We start from the raw sequence: 20,626 nt of genomic DNA on the forward strand, positions 1-20,626 counted from the left end.
CGTTCCACACCCGTAAGACCTTCATTCATCTTCGGAACACAATTTTTTTTTTTGATGAAATCCGATGGCTCAGTGAAGCCTCTATTGCCAGTAATGTCACTGAACTTCTCAAGATCCAGAAATGTACTAAAGACATATTTAAAACAGTTGATGTGACTACAGTGGTTCTACCTTAATATTATAAACAATATTATAACAATATCTAGTGACGGCCCATTTCAAACCACTGATCCGAAGCTTTACGAATCTTTTGTTCCGAATCCTCGTTTACTGAAATCACGTGACTTTGGTGCTCCGAACTACTGATTCGAAACAAAAGATTCGCAAAGCTTCGAAGCAGTGTTTTGAAATCGCTCATCACTATATATCAGTGGCGTAGACGGACCTAAAATAGGTCCAGGTGAAATTGCAAGCACAACAAACCTCACAAGTATCGAAAATGGGATACTTTCCCATAGACTGGAGTGAGACCATAGACGTCTCGCGAGCTGTCGCGATCATTCGTGGCTCTCTGTGGCTTGTAGCGCTAAGCGCTTCAGTTCATGCAGAGCGGGCGTGAACGGACCAACTCTTCCACATGTAATAAACATGAATGAACATCCAAAGGTATGTTGAAAGATATAGTAGAACTTACCAAAATCCGTATCATGTCATCTTTCATGTTCATGTTTCAACTGTGGAAAGGTGTCATTAAAACATTGTAATAATGTCAAATTTACCGTCACATTTACCTCAGAAAAGCCCTTCAATGTCCAAAAACGCATCAGTCAGCTACAAAAATGAACTTCGAGAGGAGCATTTTGCTAAATATATGCACTATTGCATATTCATTGTATTTGTGCTTAACATGTACTTCAATATTGAATGTATAAATCTGTTTTATGACAGCCGCCATTTAAATTTTTAGGTCTATATAAAACAGGCCCGGCTCCAGATATGAGATGAAAGGTGGGCCAAATGATATTCCAGGTGGGCCGGTCGGATTGGTGGGGGGCTTTAATGCTTTAATCTCACATGTCTATTAATATAGATAAGGCAATTGTTAGGGTTGTTTGTTATTGTTATTGTTATAAACTATTATCAGACATCCCAACCTGCAAAAAGTCATTTCAGGGAGGTACCCCCCCCCCCCCCCAAAAAAAAAAAAAAAGAGGAAGGAGCTATAAGCTATAGGCATATGCAATTATTCGTTAATTATGTTTAAATATGAAGATACTTTTACTATTTATATAAGCTGCTTATACTATTTATGTAAACTGCTTTTATTTATTTTCCATTGCAACTTTAAACAGGTCTAAGGAGTTTGTTGTTTTCATGTAGCCTTGGCAACTTGCCTGAATAATATGCACATGAAATGAAACTTGTCAACTCACCTCACTGATAATTGATTGGTTGATTTGCCGAAAAAGGACATTCGGGATGCTCTCTGTCATACATGCGCTTCGCACACACACGCAAGGTCTCTCTCTCGCTCCCTCTCCCTCTCTGCCGTGCGCGCGCTGGTTTGAAACACAGTCTCTATGCGCGCTCTTGCTCGCTCGCTCTAGATTCCGGGAGATTTAACTAATTTGCGGGCATCAGGGAGCCGCTATCAATATGCGGGAGACTCCCGGAACTTCCGGGAGACTTGGGATGTCTGTATTATACTATTTTGAAAAATCACATTACAAAATATAATGTGAGATAACACAAATAATATTTGCAACATTTATTATTTAAATTTTTTTTGCACGAGCTGTTTATACTGTACGAAATTAGAACTTTTGTCCAATACCTCCTCTAGGGGGTCCGGGGGCATGCACCCCCGTAAGAAAATTTTGTACATTTTAAGGTTAAATGCATCAATCTGGTGCACTTTGGAAGCTCAAAATTAAGAGCTTCAACTCATGTACAGTGTGCAAATTGACCAAAAACAACATTGACTTGTACCTGGACATTAAAGAGGGTTCAAACATATTTTTAGTTGTGTCTACATCGTTTTAGGTGTTTTAGGATGCCAAACAATTATAACAATAAAATAATAATACATACATGACAGTAATATCCATATAGGCTATTGTAACAAATGCAATCTAATATATATATATATATATATATATATATATATATATATATATATATATATATATATATATATATATATATATATATATATATATATATTGGTTAGGCTACTTTACACAACGTATAGGAAAATTAAAATACTAGTTTGTAGCCAATTTCTAATCCTTGAGCTTTAATTTTGATCACCAAATCGCCAGCTGATCGTGTGAGCAAAGTGCGCACTTCTCTTTAAAACACGCAGCACAAACAGACTAAATAGTATATACTTAATCACTGTATATATTTTGGTGCTTTATTAAGGCACAAAGCCATTACGGTTTCGATTTTAGTTCATTGGCAAAATACAATGTAGAGACCATTTATGTTTTAAATTTTCGGTTCATTATGAAACGGTGGCGGCGCACAGGGTCATTAATGGGAAACACTGAATGAATGAATGCTAAAGTTGTCGTATCAGTTGTTATCATAACAAAAACGCTTCAACCGGACCGAACGAGAGTCTCGAGGCCTGCCGCTGCTCTGAGTGAGTCACAGGAGGCTGCGATGTGCGTGAACTCGCTGTCATATGGATACTGTAGAGAAGCGGTATTGAACGGTTTAACATATTTTAGAGACATGTTTAGAAAAAATATATATTTAGCAGCACTATTAAGGGGGAGGTTGCCGCTTGGTCTGGAGCTTAATTGAATATCACACTAATTTGTGATTGGCTGTTATGTGGTGTGGGGCCAGGGTGGGCCCAGAGGCTCTGGGTGGGCCAAGCCTCTGATTGGGTGGGCCAGGCCCACCCTGGCCCCCCCGTGGAGCCGGGCCTGATATAAAAATGAGTAGAAATAGCCTATAATTGTCATAATTTTTTTTTATTATAACGTTATTATAAAAACTGTGTAATTTATATGTAAGTAGCTTACAAATAAATTAATTTTTAATATTATAGTGATGTAGGCTACCAGCTGTGGTTCCCTGTATAATTTACAGTGTTGAGAGAGATTTTTTTCTTTGAGGAAATTTGCTGTACCTGACGGGCACTTCGGTAAAGTTGGTTTTATATTCGCACATTCGGACTTCTGGTAAATTCAGACTTTCCAATAAATGTGCAATAAATTAATGTTTGCGAATTTTAAGCAGCGACATGATATTGACAACCAACGATTGTCAACTTACAACATTTTTCACATTCGATCAAAATAGGCAAGTATTGTTTTAATGGCATATTTACTTGTGAATGTCCACTGAATGTCCAATGTAGTGTGATTAACAAGGCTATTGAATACGGATGTCCGAATGTGCGAATATAAAACCAACTTTACCCTGACGGGCCCCAAATTAGTCAATAATGAATCAAGGAAATCAAATCGAAATCAAACCACAAGCTTCAGAATCAAAATCAAATCCAATGGTGAAATTTGTGTCAATGCCAGCCGTCAATCATTTTTTTTGTTTGTTTTGTTTTTATTTAAAGCAAATGTTGTTTTTTCCAATTATTTTCTTGTCAGAGTGCACCAGAATGCGTCGTTAAAATCCCGAAAATGGGGGAGGATGCTCCCAGACCCCCCTACAACAATTTCAATTACAATATTTTGTCCGGTTGCACATTAATCGGACAATAAATATGGCACACCCAGTTTTTCTGATGCACACCCAGAGTCACTTTTCTGGCTACGCTGCTGCTATATATTGTTGAAAAGTCGTTATTTTGTTGGGTTTTTTTTGCCCCACAAAAAGTATTCTCGTCGCTTTATGGAGGCCTCACTGAGCCATCGGATTTCATCCAAATATATTAATTTGTGTTCTGAAGATGAACGAAGGTTTTACGGGTGTAGAACAACATGAGGGCAAGTAATTAATGACAGAATTTTCATTTTTGGGTGAACTAACCCTTTAAGTTGAAGTACTAAAATTAATAAAAGTTACACTACAAAAAAGAGCTAAATAGAAATATATATTTTATATATATATATATATATATATATATATATATATATATACTAACCCTTTAAGTTGAACTAACCCTTTAAGTTGAAGTACTAAAATTAATGTTACACTACAAAAAAAGAGCTAAATAGAAATATATATATATATATATATATATATATATATATATATATATATATATATATATATATATTAGAAATTATGACTCCAGAAATATATATATATATATATATATATATATATATATATATATATATATATATATATATATTATAACAGTGGTCCATGTTGTATTTATTTTAAACCTCACCCAAAGAAAGAGAGCAGCATAGGCAATTATGACAAGTTTAATGCTGAGGCAGTATGTAACATAGGTAGCCCATTATCATGACCCACATAAAGCACAGCCGTTACTCGCTGAGTGTCTCAGAGTAGAGCTTCTGTCCTGTCCCAACTGCAACTATATGACATAAAACAAATCTGTTGCAGAAACAGCATGAAGATTTCTGTGAATGCAGCCCAGAATGGTCGCAATACCATCCCCCCCAAAACGAGAACAAAACAGACAGACACTCTTGTGCATGGACAAGATCCAATAAAGACAAAAAGACAAACTGTGCTAAGAGGCCACTTGAGAGAGAGATATATACTGTATGAATTATAATATGCAAATACTGTATATTATATATATATATATATATATATATATATATATATATATATATATATATATATATATATATATATAGGGTCCCCTTGCTTGGAACTGATTAGTATTCGCTGAAGGTATTCCATAGGATTTTCTTTAAATACATGTTTAAAACATTTTCATTCTATGTACACAGAAATAGTGTGTATTTCTACGAGGAAGTAACGGTGATTTGTCGAGGAGTTTCGAGTGCTAACAGGAAGCTTCTGCATTTGAGCACATGAAGGACGAGTTGGTTTGCATCTGAGACATTGTTTAGCTACAAAAGCGGAGATGCAAAGCAGACAGCTCTTCTATAAAGGTTCAGTTTCCAAGCCTGCTTTTACAACTGTCCATGAGAGAGTCTTCCCCATCTGAAACACTAATAAGCACTGGAACGTAAAAACAGTCAGCAAATTACATACATGAGACAACAGCTGACACGACATTTGTGGCTAACCGAGGATACCGGAGAAATGAATTAAGAGGTACTTCCCACAGCCGTCTGTGAAAAGATGTCTTTTGAAATAGTCTTTCAAAAATAGAGAAAAAAATAAGTGTAAAAGTGTAAGGAGGCTGATGATGGTGCAATAGTCCAATCACATCCACTTGAGGCGACCGATCGCTATGAAGATCATTCTACGGTGGTAGAGTTTATCGCCAGAGTCTGTGCGCTCACTGTCAATACTCCATTTCACACTCATAAAGGTTGATCCCCATAGTCTGGGGTCGGGGAGAGGACGATGGAGGAATGGGCTTGAGGTGGAGGAAACGCGTGTCCTCAGGATTTGTTGTCGTCGTACATGTCCAGTGACGCCTGGATGTCTGGAAGCTCCATCTCACAAACTACGCTGCGCGGAGACACAGAATTACGGTTGAAGAAATGACCACCTGAAAACGGACAAACGAGAAAAAATAAGGGGTTAGATCGTGACATAAGCCATTTATGATAATGTTTAGTTTGTGTGTATAATGGGGATAGAAATGAGAAAGATGAAAGGAGGAATGATTCTGCTGAATCTTAATAAAATATTCAAGATTCTGCTCCTGCAGACTGAAAAGACTTATTTAGTTCCTTCATAAAGGTTGTGCTCATATCTGACATTTCATCTCGGCACAAAATCAATGTCGGTCTGTTACGTGTAATCAACACTTATTATGTCCTTGACACCAGACCAATTACCATCAACCTTCTCAGAGGAAGTCAGTTGTTTATGGAAGTGTTTGTGTGGGTGCTTTTGTGATTATACAGCTCCTTGATTTAAGTGGATTTTATGGGCATGTATATATTATAGGTCAACATTTTTCTATTTTATTTATATTATGTCTAGTAGACTAGATTGCAATTATTGAACTGCATGAACTGTTAACACAAATGTGCGTATGCGCTGTTCCATTCAATTGTGCATAATTAAACAGTATTTAATTCAACAGTATGAATATAAAAATAATGCAACCATAGATAGGTAAATAAAATAAAAACCTCAATGATTTACACTGCAATGTCAGAAAATGCACTGGAATTATCCACAAAAAAATGCTGTTAAAGGTACACTAACTTTTAGTTACATTATATTTACTCAAATAAGTACTGAGTAATATTAATTAACTACATGTACTTACTATAGAGTAACAGTTAGGGTTAGTTACTTGTAATTATGCATAATTTACTGTTAATGTACATTGTGTAACTGTCACCTTAAAATAAAGTGTTACCTAACTTTTTGGTTCAAAAACCCTGATTCACTATGGTAAGCCTATTATAAGTGTTTATATTTTAGACTGGGCGGGATGGTTTTCACAGGAAATTGCGTACATGCACCCCTTGTCAGTTTGTGTCTTGTCATCATAACAGTAAATATAGAAAAGTTGCTCTATCTACTTTGATGCATGTATGGTGCTTCCCACAGGTTTGAAATATACTTGCGGTGGTAGCCAGGCAAAAAATCCTCCTATTACCCATGGCACAAAAATGGTCTACTACATGTGACAAACAAATAATGTGTGATTTTTAACAGTATTTTTATTTATTGAAATTAATTTTAATTACATATATTACATACTAATATTATGCATTATTATGCATTGTAAATTATGCAAAATTACAGGATTTAAATGGTTTAGATTTTCCTATGTTGTCTCCTTGTTGTCATATAGTGTCTCTCTCAGTGAATGGGACATAGATTTTACTAGTAAAATTTATAAAATGAATAATATGTGTGTCAAAAAATGTTCTTGGTGTTTTCTTCCTGTGGGGGAGACTACAATAATTTACTATGAATTAAATGGAAATCAAATTAAATACAATTTATTGTGTAACCAAAATACCAATAATTCCCAAAAGAAAAAGAAAAAACGTTAGCGTGTGACTTTTAATTATAAACAAGCCCGAAAATACACCGGAACTCTTATTTTGAAATGTCTGTACTATTGCAGGCTGATCCTTCAGATTCTTACAATCGTCTAAAACATTTTATATAAAGGCCATAAAGTAGACATTGTAATAATTCATCAACTTGAGTTCATTAGTAATCGCTTGGCATAAATCTGCGCTTTTTATTGATTGAGAATCACTTTGAAGCTGCTTTGAAGCACTGTCGCGTGAGCTTGTAGAACTCGCAACAGCGCCCCCTTGTGACTTTGCATAATGCAGCGCTCGTTTGAATGTTAGCGGGAGTAAGCAGTTCTGACGCACACAAACGAGCAGGTACGAAACGACTAGTTAATCGATCGCGGATGGTTTCATTATCTTGCGCGGATATAAAAGTATTAAGAGGATAAAAATAATAAAAGCAAAAATGTGTCTCCGAATATACTTGGGTGGCCGACCGTTATTATATGTGGGCGGCCCGCCCAAGTAAAGTCTATGTGTGGGAAGCACTGAGAAAGGGTGACACAGAACACGCTAAATCACAAACCTCAGAGGAATCACCTTAAGGAGAGAGTCAGCTGGCAAAAAGAGAACACGACAGAAATCGTAATAAAACGAGAATCAACATTGGTTTGTCTTTTTGGAGATGCCGAGAATGAGGGATTTGAAATGTTGTAAAAGCAAAGCAGACTAAGGGATTATATTTTTATTACTCAAACAGGTGAGTAAGGTATTTTACTGAACCAATAAACTGACATATGTAGCTCTCTAACAGAGTTCATTCTAAAGAATGACCTATTGTTGAAGGGTCATATTCATCCACACAGTCACGCAGAATTGAAGCACAACCGAAACAATGTTCTTCTGCAAAATGCATGCAATTTTTTAAATGCTAGAGGGCCAAAAGTTAAATGGTGTACCTTTAACTTGTATTCAAATGATTGCAGACTCAAAGACAGGGGCTTAATAATGTATATTGTACAACAATAAAGCAAAATATGCTTACAGTAACTTGTTCAGATGTTTTTTTTAGGTTTCCACCTCAGAAAAGTGGCCTTCTAGGACTGGAGCTGAATAGTCCCCACAATCCCCATGCATTAAATGTTAGGCTTGTACAAAACACAATTAGTCCTCATAGATGCGTTACAGTATTTTCAATGTTCTAAGCTTGACTTTCTGTAAGGCACTGCTGAAATAAACTTTAGAGCTAGAATATTCCACAGAAAATCAATACTGTATGTCTAATATTTACTTGCTCATCTGCAAGTAAAAATTCGATACAGGAGCCTCACCATGAACTGAGGGAGACAGAAGCATCAGAACAGTATCAAGGAATAAAACTAGTACTAGTAACTACTAACTTGCTGGACAATTCAGCACAACAAAGCTTTTTGCACAAAGCAATTTTAATACACAAACAAATGTTTTAAAAAAAAATTGTTTGCATGACAAAGACAAACCAAAGGATTTGGGAAAAAAAAATATACATTTAAAAGACATTTAAAATTTATATGCATTTAACATTTCTATTCATTTAACATTTAAAGGTGCCCTAGAACGTCTTTTTAAAAGATGTAATATAAGTCTAAGGTGTCCCCTGAATGTGTCTGTGAAGTTTCAGCTCAAAATACCCCATAGATTTTTTTTTTATTAATTTTTTTAACTGCCTATTTTGGGGCATAATTAGAAATGAGCCGATTTCAGGTTGTGGCCCCTTTAAATCGCGCGCTCTCCGCCCCCAGAGCTCGCGCTTGCCTTAAACAGTGCATAAGCAAAGTTTACACAGCTAATATAACCCTCAAAATGAATCTTTACAAAGTGTTCGTCATGCATACTGCATGCATGCGTCAGATTATGTGAGTATTGTATTTATTTGGGTGTTTACATTTGATATTGAATGAGTTTGAGGCTATGCTCCGTGGCTAACGGCTAATGCTACACTGTTGGAGAGATTTATAAAGAATGAAGTTGTGTTTATGAATTATACAGACTGCAAGTGTTTAATAATGAATATACCGACGGCTCGTCTCCGTGAATACATTAAGAAACGATGGTAACTTTAACCGCATTTAACAGTACATTAGCAACATGCTAACGAAACATTTAGAAAGACATGTAATCATATCATGTCAGTTATTATTGCTCCATCTGCCATTTTTCGCTGTTTTCTTTGCTTTCTTACCTAGTCTGATGATTCTGCTGTGCACAGATCCAGACGTTAATACTGGCTGCCCTTGTCTAATGCCTTTTATAATGTTGGGAACATGGGCTGGCATATGCAAATATTGGGGGCGTACACCCCGACTGTTATGTAACAGTCGGTGTTATGTTGAGATTCGCCTGTTTTCCGGAGGTCTTTTAAACAAATGAGATTTATATAAGAAGGAGGAAACAATGGAGTTTGAAACTCAGCGTATGTCTTTTCCATGTACTGAACTCTTGTTATTTAACTATGCCAATATAAATTCAAATTTTAATTCTAGGGCACCTTTAAGACGATTCATCTAAAGTGAAAACAAAAAGGGCTTATTAAATAAAGCAAATAAAACAGAAGTTGTTAATCAGCAATACAATCCAGTGAAAAGCTATGAACATCGTCACATCTAGAGGTGAAAGTTAGCTCTATTAACACTATCAATGCATATGTAAGAAGTGGACCTGAAGAGCAAACAGCAACTTTGTTTTTTTCAGGATGCATTTTAGAAATTAGGACTCCAGAAAACATCTTCATTCCAACTTCAGGCTGTAAAAGACATAAATATACATATTAAAAAATACATTTAACAAGTAAACTCATCATAAAAAAAGTTACTTACATAATTACACGTTATATATTTCTTAAACCAGAAACAATACATGTCCACATCTAACTAAAAAATTGATAATTATTTGATCAAACTTTTTTAAAGAATATTTTAGCCTTTACAGCTGCATAACACAATGACATTTTGTTTTTATTCTTAGAGAAGTGTAGTACACTGTCACAAATCTTGCTGTACACTAGGTACATTATCCCATTGTTAATGTATTTAGGGATGCTTTGACATTCTGAAAATCTTGAAAAAGATAATCTTGATCTACAATACTCACTCAACAGTGGGGGTGCTGGAAGTGGCTCTGATGATCATGTAACAAAGTGTGAGAGCAGAGAGGACGCCGAAGCTGGCAACAATAAACCACTCTTCTGTTAACAGAGTAAAAGGGGGAGGGGTCATTTTCTGTTGAAGGCGGGGCCAGGGTATCATCTCGACAGACAGCCGAAGAGAAGAGGAAACTGGAGACAGGTGGAGGCGTGAAGAAAAGAGGAACGCTTCTCTAGTCCATGGAACAGGAGAGGAAGCCACAGGCAAGCGATGATCGCAAAAACGAGAGCGAAACTGAACGTAGCACATTCACAGCACATGACACTTAGCGCTGGTTTAGCCAGACAATTACAAAGCAGTAAAGATCTGTTAGGAAGACCATGTCATCAGAAGATGCAGCAGCTAAGTATTCCACACAGAAGCTTTTTTTAAGGACAAGTTCAATTAAGGGATTTTTTTTTTTTAGATGTATCAGTATAATTCTGTGAACAAACAGAATTCACAATCAAAAGAAGACACTAACATTTTAGAAAGAAAGAGAGAGAGAAAAAAAAAAACCCCTGAACAAACACCTGCTTGGGGTTCTATAACATAATTAATCACTACAATAGAAACAAAGGCCAACAGGAGGGGTTAAAATTGCTGAACATAATATTTTAAAGACATAGCACCAGGACAAATGGTTGGTGAATAATAAATTATCCCACAAACCCATAATTACCTTACATCTGTTTCTGCAACAAAGGTGTGTAGTTCTGTGAGCATTTACTTATTTTACTTTCTATGCACTTTTCTGTTCTTTAGTTTAGTTTCATTGCACTCAACATGTGTGTTGCTACTGCTCTGTATAAACTGCTTAAAAATGCTGGCACAACCTAAACACTAAAATAACTTCAGAGAGAAGGTGAGGGAGAGGGTGACTATTACTTAAAGCCAAAGCATTTTTCTTTATATATTTAAAGCTATTACTTATATTTTGGTTTTGATGAAGGTTTAAAGTTATTAATAGGGGTGGATAGTATGGCGTAACAATTAAAGGTGCTAAAGAGGATGTTTTGTTTTATACATTTTTGCAATATTACTTGAAACTGTCTTTACTAACTGATAAAAGACTATTTATTAGGTGCACTGAAAGGAATAATATTAATATACATCATCTGTGCACGAGGTAGGGCCTTAAAAACATCAGCCAATCGTTTACGCAATCATCGCGTAAACGATTGGCCCTCTGGCTTGTCAATCACTGCCGTGACGTTCCTTGTGCGAGACGTGCGCGGATTGGCCCTCTGGCTTGTCAATCACTGCCATGACGTTCCTTGTGAAAGACAAGCGTGGCTGTGCGCTCCAGTTTGGGAGGCGTTCCCTTGAAATGAGCTGTGAAGGAGGGGGGGGTTGTTCTTATACGCATGCGCTCATTTCAAAAACTCAGTAACAGTCTTTGGTTTCTCAGTCGACAAAAAGATCCTCTTTAGCACCTTTAAACTCTTATGAATTTAAGGCAAAAGGAACTTTCTTTCTGTTAAAATGTTTAACCATTTTACCATTATGACATATAAAAATCAACTAAAATGTTAAAGGGGTACTTGGCAAAATGGGCTTTCAATAAAACCTGGCTGCCTATGCAGTAGAAAGACTGAAATAGGTTCTACCTGACTAGAGAAAACAGAAAGAAAAAAAAGCTGCTATATTCCCTTTTGCCAAATAGGTAGGAAAAGGTCAACACCTATAATGCACTGGGCATGTTCCAGTCCAAGGCCACTTACTAGAGTCAAATACCACCTCGCTTTAGTAGGAAATACTTCTTAGCAAACTTTTAGTCATAATGGTGTCGACTTGTATTGCTTTCAGGTGCAAGAACTCAAAGAGTAAACTTTGAGAGTTGGATTCCAGTGACTGATCTAGTGTGTTGTAGGCAGTGACTAAAAGCTGCAAAGAACACAGAGAGAACACCACAATGGAAAGTGTGTTTGTAGTCAACATTTCAAACCGGATGACCACGAACACAGTATTTTTGGCCAAAAGGAGGGGAAAAACTGAAAGAAACTGTCAACTCCACCCAACCTTTGAAGCAAAATGCCATCGTGTACAGGTAAGAAGGCTGTTGCCATAGTGTTTGAGTAAACGAGTGAACAAGTAAACATTGTATATTTACATTTACTTCTAACAACAGTAAAAATACAAAGTGGATTGAAAATCAGTGAAGTTACACTTAAAGAATATGTAAGAAATATAGCCAGTCAACAGTCAAAACAACAACAGGGTGATCATCCTGAAGTGATTTTTTTTTTTAATAATAACTGGCTGAATGTTCATTATCTCGCCTATTATAAAATGATATATAAATTTAAAATTAATTTTATATGTGAGAGGAGAGAGAACACAGAGTGCTGACAAACACGCAGTGACGTGAGAAGTCTAGTACAAAAGATTTATGGCAGTAAAAGGGCAGGACACGCTGCGGTTGAGCACAGACACCTGCTCACTTCACTGAGCTCAGCCTCAGCAGCAGGTGGAGCGCACTGATGTAAGGAAAGCTAACCCCCCGCTGGGGAGGAAATGAAGGAGAACGTAGGAGGGAGGTGAGGAAATAAAGGTGACAGGGAGAAACTTAAAGGGGAAGTGTATAGTCTTTTTCAACGTTAGAATACATTCTAACATCCCAGTTTTCTGTTTGAAAACAACCATTATTTTTGCAATTCAGTTTGATGATGCAGAAATGACACACTTCACCTTTAAAAGAACATCCAGAAAGGACAACAAGACAGAATAAGCCCTGCTCTTACTGGTGACAGCGATGTTGATCTCTCCGGAGCGAGGAATAAGCTCTTCGTCGGAGGGAAGCTGGGAGGAACTGGAGTGGCGTAGAGGCTCCAGACTGATGCTGGTCTCAGAAGACAGGTCCACCAGCGCCGTCCTCTGGCTGGAAGTCTGACTGCGGGACATCCGATCCATGTCAAAAGCCATGTTGTCCACGCAGGGCAGGTTGGGCTGCAAGCGCATAAATGTCTTAGTCAAACTGAAATCATAGACATTTTATTAACAAATCACATCCCACGATAAAAAATAAATAAATAAATAAAAATGGGTAAGAATTACAGTATTGAATTTCAGCCATGACATAAAAAATGCATGAAATAAAGTGACCACCAGAGGGAGCTGCTGGATCATAAATCCTCTACCCCTGCTGCAAAAACAATATTACAGCCCAAATCACTTCATAAAGTGTAAAAGTTGTGTATTGTGTTGTAACCAGCAACACATATTCACTTTGTCATTTTTTACAGTAATGTCTTTACATTCTCAGCTCTGTAATAATTCAGGCAATCCATTCCAACCAAACTACAAGACTTGATGTTATTTTCAAGAGGATAAATCATTATAAAATCATAACAAATCAAATGAGTGCCTTATAAATGTCATAATGCTGCGCTGTGAAATCAATGTGTCTGTTGTGTGTTCACTTAGTTGTACATTTTGTGGAAAATTGTTCCCAGAAGATAGCTATAATGTTACAAAACCTCCCTTTGGAGACATCCTCATAAAAAATAATACATAAAGTAAACAAAGGTCCCCCCTCCCCCCATCCCTTTCTAAAATTGATGGTTTTCTTTTAGGGGTAGTGTTGTTTAGATCGGTATATAGGAAATATAAATATCTTATTAACATAATTCTTTTTTTATTATTATTTATACAACAAATGTTTATTTATTACGATAATTACCTTAATCTTTATAGTAAATATAATCATCTTATTAATACATGTTAAAGAGAAAGTTAGGTAACTCTGTGTGTGTGTGTGTGTGTGTGTGTGTGTGTGTGTGTGTGTGTGTGTGTGTGTGTGTGTGTGTGTGTGTGTGTGTGTGTGTGTGTGTGTGTGTGTGTGTGTGTGTGCGCGTGCTCACCATAACCCCCAGAGCTTTAAGGATGTTGAGTTTACACATAGGACAGGTGCAGTGCTCGTTTAGCCACGGATCCACACACATTTTATGGAAGACATGCCTAAAGAGAAGATGAAAACATTTTGATAGCCATAAAGCACTTGTGCATGTTGTAATCATCTTTTGCCTTTGTATATTTAAAGTGTCATGCATTTTGTTGCAAAACCATAAATATTTATGAATGAAATCTTTCTAATCTTTCTATTTCTGTTATAACAAAGTAAGACCCATGGAACGCAGCATCAAGCATTTGATATCACAATAATTCTTTGCAGCAACAATGAATATTTGAAACTGCTCTAAGAACACTGGTGCAAGAAGGACATTACATGTAAAAGCACATTACACATTTATATTACAACCAGAGAGAGGAGAGAGTGAGAGGCAGATTAAAAGCAAGAAGCTGGTGGACTTCAAAGGAGCAACATGAGCTTTCACAGAGAGCTGTTGAGTCTCTTCTCCTCCTCCTCATATCCGGCTGCTGCACAATCTTAGCTGTGTTTTCTCCAGGAAAGACCCTGGGCTCTCGACAGCGGAAACCCTCTTCATGAGGGAGATTCTCGGCACAAGCCAGCCATTGAAACTCATGCTAGAGACAAGGCAGTCATTGTGGCTCAGAAGAGTGTAGGAATCTTTCTCGCTGCATCATATAGCTGGGCAATTTATATCTACAATAATGCTTAAATGTTCTTACATATTTAATAATTGTCATTTATATGAACAAATAATAATAATATATAGTAATAAACAGCATTGTTAACCTATGTACATTTTTACATTTTAATATATGATCAATTTTGAAACAAAACATTAAATAGGACTACACTTAGTTTAAAAGTTTGGGGTCAGTGCAAAAATATTAAGCAGCACATCTGTTTTGAACTGATAAAAGTAAGAAATGTTTCTTGATCAACAAATTAGCATATTAGAATGATTTCTGAAAGATCGTGTGACACTGAAGACTGATGCTGAAAATCAAGCTACCATCACAGCAATAAATGACATTTTAAAATGCATTCAAATAGAAAACTGTATTACATAAGTCCCAACAGAAATAGACTCCTCAGCCACAAGTTGCAAGTTGTTGGTTATCTAAGGACATCAAATAAGTGCCTCTGACACACTGTGATTAGCGGGTGCTGAGAGGATGCATACTTCTGAAATTATACTGTAACAAAGAGACGTGCAGACAAACTTTCTTGGAGGGAGAACACGCAAACAAGGGTCAAATGAATTAATGATGAGGGTGCTTACTACGCAAAGGTTACTAAAGAGATGCATGCCATCAAACTACGACAGACCAGCTATATATGCCTGGGCCTAATCTTTATGTACTGTATTCTTATACAGTTACCTTATCACATGCATAATTATACCATTTACATGCATATGCAGTCAGACAGATTCATATAAGAAAGGGCACAGCCCAAAGAAAGTTATAGGAGCAACAGCGAAGCTAATGCACTGGGACGTAAATTGAATGGCCAAGGCTAGGTCAAGTGTGCTGCCATTACTTGTGCTATGAGTTATTGATTGTGGCTGGAGATGCTTATGCTTAAGAGAGAAGAGATACTTACGTTAAGAAGGAATAAGATGAGAAAAGATGGTAACTTGTCTCACTACCATTCAAAAGTTTGGGGTCAGTTTTTTGTTTTTGAAAGAAGTCTCCTATGCTCACCAAGGTTGCAATTATTTGATCAAAAATACAGTAAAACAATAATATTGTAAAATAGTTATATTTAGAGTTATATATATAAAAATAACTGGTTTCTATTGTAACATATTGCAAAATGTAATTTATTCCTGGCAAAGCTGAATTTTCAGCATCATTACTCCAGTCTTCAATGTCACATGATCCTTCAGAAATCATTCTAACATGCTGATTTGGTACTCAAGAAATATTTCTTCTTCATTTTTCAGAATACTTTGAGGAATATAATAACACCATATATTTGAAATAGAATTCTTTTGTAGCATTATAAATGTCTTTACTCTCACTTTTGTTCAATTGTATGTCTTTGTTGAATAAAAGTATTAATATCTTTCTAAAAAAAACTATTTTTTTTTTTTTTTAAATTATTTCCCATCCTTGCTGAATAAATGTATTTTGATGATTTTAATAATCTTTCATCATAATTTGTAATAATAATCTAACCAATAGCACACAATATTAATCAAATCCTAATGGTTAGAATCAAGTCTCTAAGTACATATATATACTGGATTTTTTTTTTTTTTTTTTTTTTTTATTCTCTAAACTCAAAAGTAAACAATATTGTCAAAAGTATGTAGACACGCCTTTATGATTAAGAGGGTTTGGTTATTCCAGTAATTCCAGTTTGAATTTCTAAATAAATCTTCATTCTACCGCATATAATGACTGCATGTATGACTGTATAACTGTATGGTAAAACTGGGTAAGGCCTTTTCTATTCCAGCATGACAATACCAGGTCCATACAGAAGTAGTTTAGGAGGTGTGGAAGAACTTGTCAGGTCTGCACAAAGTCTTTGGAACAAATTGGAAAGCGACTCTGGGGCACCCAACATCAGTGCTTGATCTCATCGAGGTCATGGGAGTTTAATCGTCTTCATTTCATGTTATACTTTAATGCATAATGTAAATTTGCTCCCTTCTTTTAACTGAACACCTTTTTGCTGGCCTCTCAGAGCTAAACTAGCTGTGAATATATAATGTTGAAGAGCAAATATGACAAAATATCCAACATACATATTGCAATCAAAGATTATGATGTTTCGCTGGGAGGCACTGGTATCTTAAAGACCCATGATATCAAAAATGAGTTTCTGTTTTCTTTCCGGATGATTTTTTTTTTTTTTTTTTTTTTTTTTTTTTTTTTTATAGCCAATAGGCTTTCGTTTATATATTTTGACACCTTTTGGGAGTGTGTCAGCTTATACATGACCTGAAAGCCAACAGAAATGGACTAAAAGTTTGATTTCATTGGATTCACTTCAATGCTTGGTAAGCAGTCCAACCCTTCCTCTTTATGACTAAGAGTCTGAGACTGGTTTGTTGCTGGATGTCAGCAGCTGTCTGAGGCAGCACAGGCTGAAGCTCATGAGTGTGTTATTTGATCTGACTGGAGTGAAGCAGTGATTCAGCCGTAAGCGGGGAACAATGCAATTAACCAAGCTCTGGATTAGCATTTCATTGCTGCTGTACAGTTGTAGAGAAAGAAAGAGGGAGAGAAAGAGATAATAACGATAGAGTGAGTGGGTGTGGATGAAAAGAGACAAATACTAATGCTATGGTATGGTAGATTTCATGGAGAGATGACTGATACTGTACTTAAAAAGGATAGATTGTTTACTAGTGGTTCCAAACCTGTATGACTGACTTTCTAGCATCAAACACAAAAGGAGATATTGAGCAGAATGTCCAATATATTTCATAGAATGGAGAGCAGAAAGTCATATAGGTCTGGACCAACATCAAGGTAAGTAAATGACAACAAAATCTTCATTTCTGAGTGAACTGAATGCTCTCCTTAAGAGGAAGCACCCCAATTACTAAAGCAGTAGCAACAAGGATATGTCTGCCAAAAAGCGGAAGGAATAAAAACAGAACAGTAATTGTGAGTTACTGCATGTTGCCACTGCTGTGTATCTATATAAGCAGTTATAGCATGTGAGCATGTGTGTGTTTGGTGTAAGGTGATCCACAAAATTTGCAACCAGACTTCCAACTGTGTGACCGGGTCATACTCAGCAATGGTGTCTGAAACCGTAGGAAAGGGCATGTTTGTGTACTTGTGTGTGCATACTGTATGTCGCATCACTTTAATATACTGTGCATGAATAGCGTGTATCTGTTTGTAAGTATAAATGTGTGTCTGTGTTTGTGCGTTGGCTGCCTAGAGGTCACTGGAAGCTGAGCTGCTAAAAATAAGCAGAGTGGGTCTGACAGGGACAGTGATTCACAGCCACAGCAGTGCCATATTTCCTCAACAAAATCACATCTCACAACAGCAAGTGACCCCTGATCTCCCTTTCTCTCTCCCTCTCTCTCCAAATGTCATTTGACCATTATTCAAAGTCTGGGGTGAAAACCAAATTGACTGGGCAATGCAAAGAGATTTTGTCAGCAGACAACATAAGCTAAGTTGTTGAGACAGAAAAATCTTCATCTACATCATAACAAGGGAAGTTTAAAGCAAATTCTGAATTTAAAATTAATTTAAATGTAATTATTATTAATATTACTACTGCTGATACTATATTATTATTATTGTCCATTAACAAACAAAATAAACTATTAACAAAAAAAGAAAAAAAGAAATTGTGTACCTAGACTTCTATGAAGATTATAATGCCCTTATTACACAAAGCAAATGCAAACACACACACACACACACACACACACACACACACACACACACACACACACACACACACACACACACACTTACTTGCAAGGTAGGATGCGGACCACATCGTTTAGCTGATAACCTTCAATGCACACAGCACAATGATTAAAATCTGGCTCTGTTTCCTGAAAAACATGAACAAGCCAAAAAAAAATAAAGATGAGCCTTTTCATAAGTCAAAATATAGCTAAAAATGAAATTGTCAAAACAACAGAAGTAACATTAGGGCACACCTGTAAGATACATTAAGGCAGTTTTAGGATCATTTGCCAGTCAAACAAAAAAGAGGGCAAATGTCAAACGTCAGAAACCGACGAAAAGCACCGTGTGACCTGACACATTCTAAACTAATCAAGTATGTAGATCTTTCAGTTATTTTTAAATAGTTATGTAAGCTGTATTTTGACCGATGCTACTTAGCACAACACCACAGAAATAGAAACCAAGCGACCATTGTGTCCTGCTGCTTGTCACTTGGTGGATGTGATCAGTTAAGGACAAAAAAGAAGAAAATGTTTTTTTTTTTTTTTCCTATTCAATATGTCTGTACAACAACAACACTTTTAAAATAATACTTTTATTGTTTTATTATTATTATTTAAATTATAAAAATTAAATCAACAAAGAAATATCACACACAGAAATAACTCCTAATATAACTCCCTTTAGGACTGTGGGTCCTGATTTCTCCCTACTATTTCTACTCAAGCAGCACTAGCCCATTATTATTAAATATGTATGCTGGCCTTATGACACGTATATATGTTAAATGGGAATAAAGTAGGTGTGAAATTCTCTTGAACTCATGGCAATATGCTTTGAGTACCTGCATTTCACTCTGTATTGATCTGATCTCTTGACCTCCTTGAATTCATCTCACCCAGCTATTCTCAAGCTCACGATTTGAGGCTTAGATAAGACTCATACTACATAGAGTGAAACTAAACTAAATTCTGCAAACAAATGAGATTAATATGGTCCAACTATGGTAAGCATACTGCATATAATCTCTTTTCTTTTTACTTTTGGCAGTCCAATTAAACAATAAGTCAAAGCACAAAACAGAGCATTGGCTTGTTATTTGATAACAATCACTAGTTGGTAGTCACACGCTGAATGAATGATGAAGTGGTTGTGTGCTGCACATTTTGGCAAATGAATTAGGCCATCTGGGTACATTCCATGTACACCATATATTTGCATACTCTTCATCATACACATAATCTGAACATTCTGAACATTCCGACTGTAATTTCCTAACACAGATCCCAAAAAATACTGGAATATAAATTGAATAAAATCAGAAAGCAGTGTGGAAAACATTCCATCAGTGTGGTTCTAGAAACTTCTGTCAACTCCCAGAGAAAACTATGGGAAGTTGTAACAGTGTATCCATCTAGTTATTGCAGGGTGAGTGAGCAGGAGAGAGCAGTCGATCGTTCAGCAGATTTAGTAGATACACTGTGTCAAAGATGCTGTATTTCTCTGGCTCTGCTTTCAGCCCATCTGTCATTTGACTGACCTGTGAGGTCAGTCTGAAGCCGATATTGACACCACAGAGGAAATGTTAGAGTGATTAGTGTTCTTTATTTCTACACATGGAACTAACAAAAAAAAATAATAATACGAAGCTTTAGGTTTTTATAACCCTTTAGTATCAATTAAGAAAAGCCAGATGATGACAAAATTATGACAAAATGATCTAGTGTTGTGATGTTTTTGTGTTGATATCTGCATATTTTATTTGATTTTAGATTTGTTATTATTAAAACAAAAACTACAAAATGATCATTAATTGAAATAAAGCTGAAATTAAAGGTGCCCAAGAATGCTTTTTCACAAGATGTAATATAAGTCTAAGGTGTCCCCTGAATGTGTCTGTGAAGTTTCAGCTCAAAATACCCCATAGATTTTTTTTAATTAATTTTTTTAACTGCCTATTTTGGGGCATCATTAACTATGCACTGATTTTTTCAGCGCGCCGCCCCTTTAATTCGCGTGCTCCCTGCCACACGAGCTCTCGATTATATTACAGCACATTTACAAAGTTCACACAGCTAATATAACCTTCAAATGGATCTTTACAATATGTTCGTCATGCATGCTGTATGCATGCTTCGAATTATGTGAGTAAAGTATTTATTTTGATGTTTATAT

The 20,626-nt window shown here is 36.2% G+C and overlaps 1 protein-coding gene across 2 annotated transcripts in view; it reads right to left on the reverse strand.

Moving 5' to 3' along the window:
• Positions 1 to 4,330: 4,330 nt before the first annotated feature.
• The window catches only part of rnf130 (ring finger protein 130), a 44,424-nt gene continuing 28,128 nt past the window's right edge, over positions 4,331 to 20,626 (reverse strand). The window contains exons 6-10 of one of the 2 annotated variants that reach the window (XM_048175825.1): positions 18,512 to 18,594; positions 14,044 to 14,140; positions 12,925 to 13,129; positions 10,149 to 10,242; positions 9,582 to 9,801 (exon numbers count right to left, since the gene is read on the reverse strand). In XM_048175825.1, the coding sequence (XP_048031782.1) occupies positions 9,786 to 9,801; positions 10,149 to 10,242; positions 12,925 to 13,129; positions 14,044 to 14,140; positions 18,512 to 18,594 (495 nt within the window). In that variant the 3' untranslated portion in view covers positions 9,582 to 9,785. Of the gene's footprint in view, positions 5,579 to 9,581; positions 9,802 to 10,148; positions 10,243 to 12,924; positions 13,130 to 14,043; positions 14,141 to 18,511; positions 18,595 to 20,626 lie in introns of those variants that run through there. The other variant, XM_048175826.1, reaches the window with a different exon arrangement.

Source organism: Megalobrama amblycephala, linkage group LG23, assembly GCF_018812025.1.
Source record: "Megalobrama amblycephala isolate DHTTF-2021 linkage group LG23, ASM1881202v1, whole genome shotgun sequence".
Classification (NCBI taxonomy): Eukaryota; Metazoa; Chordata; class Actinopteri; order Cypriniformes; family Xenocyprididae; genus Megalobrama; species Megalobrama amblycephala.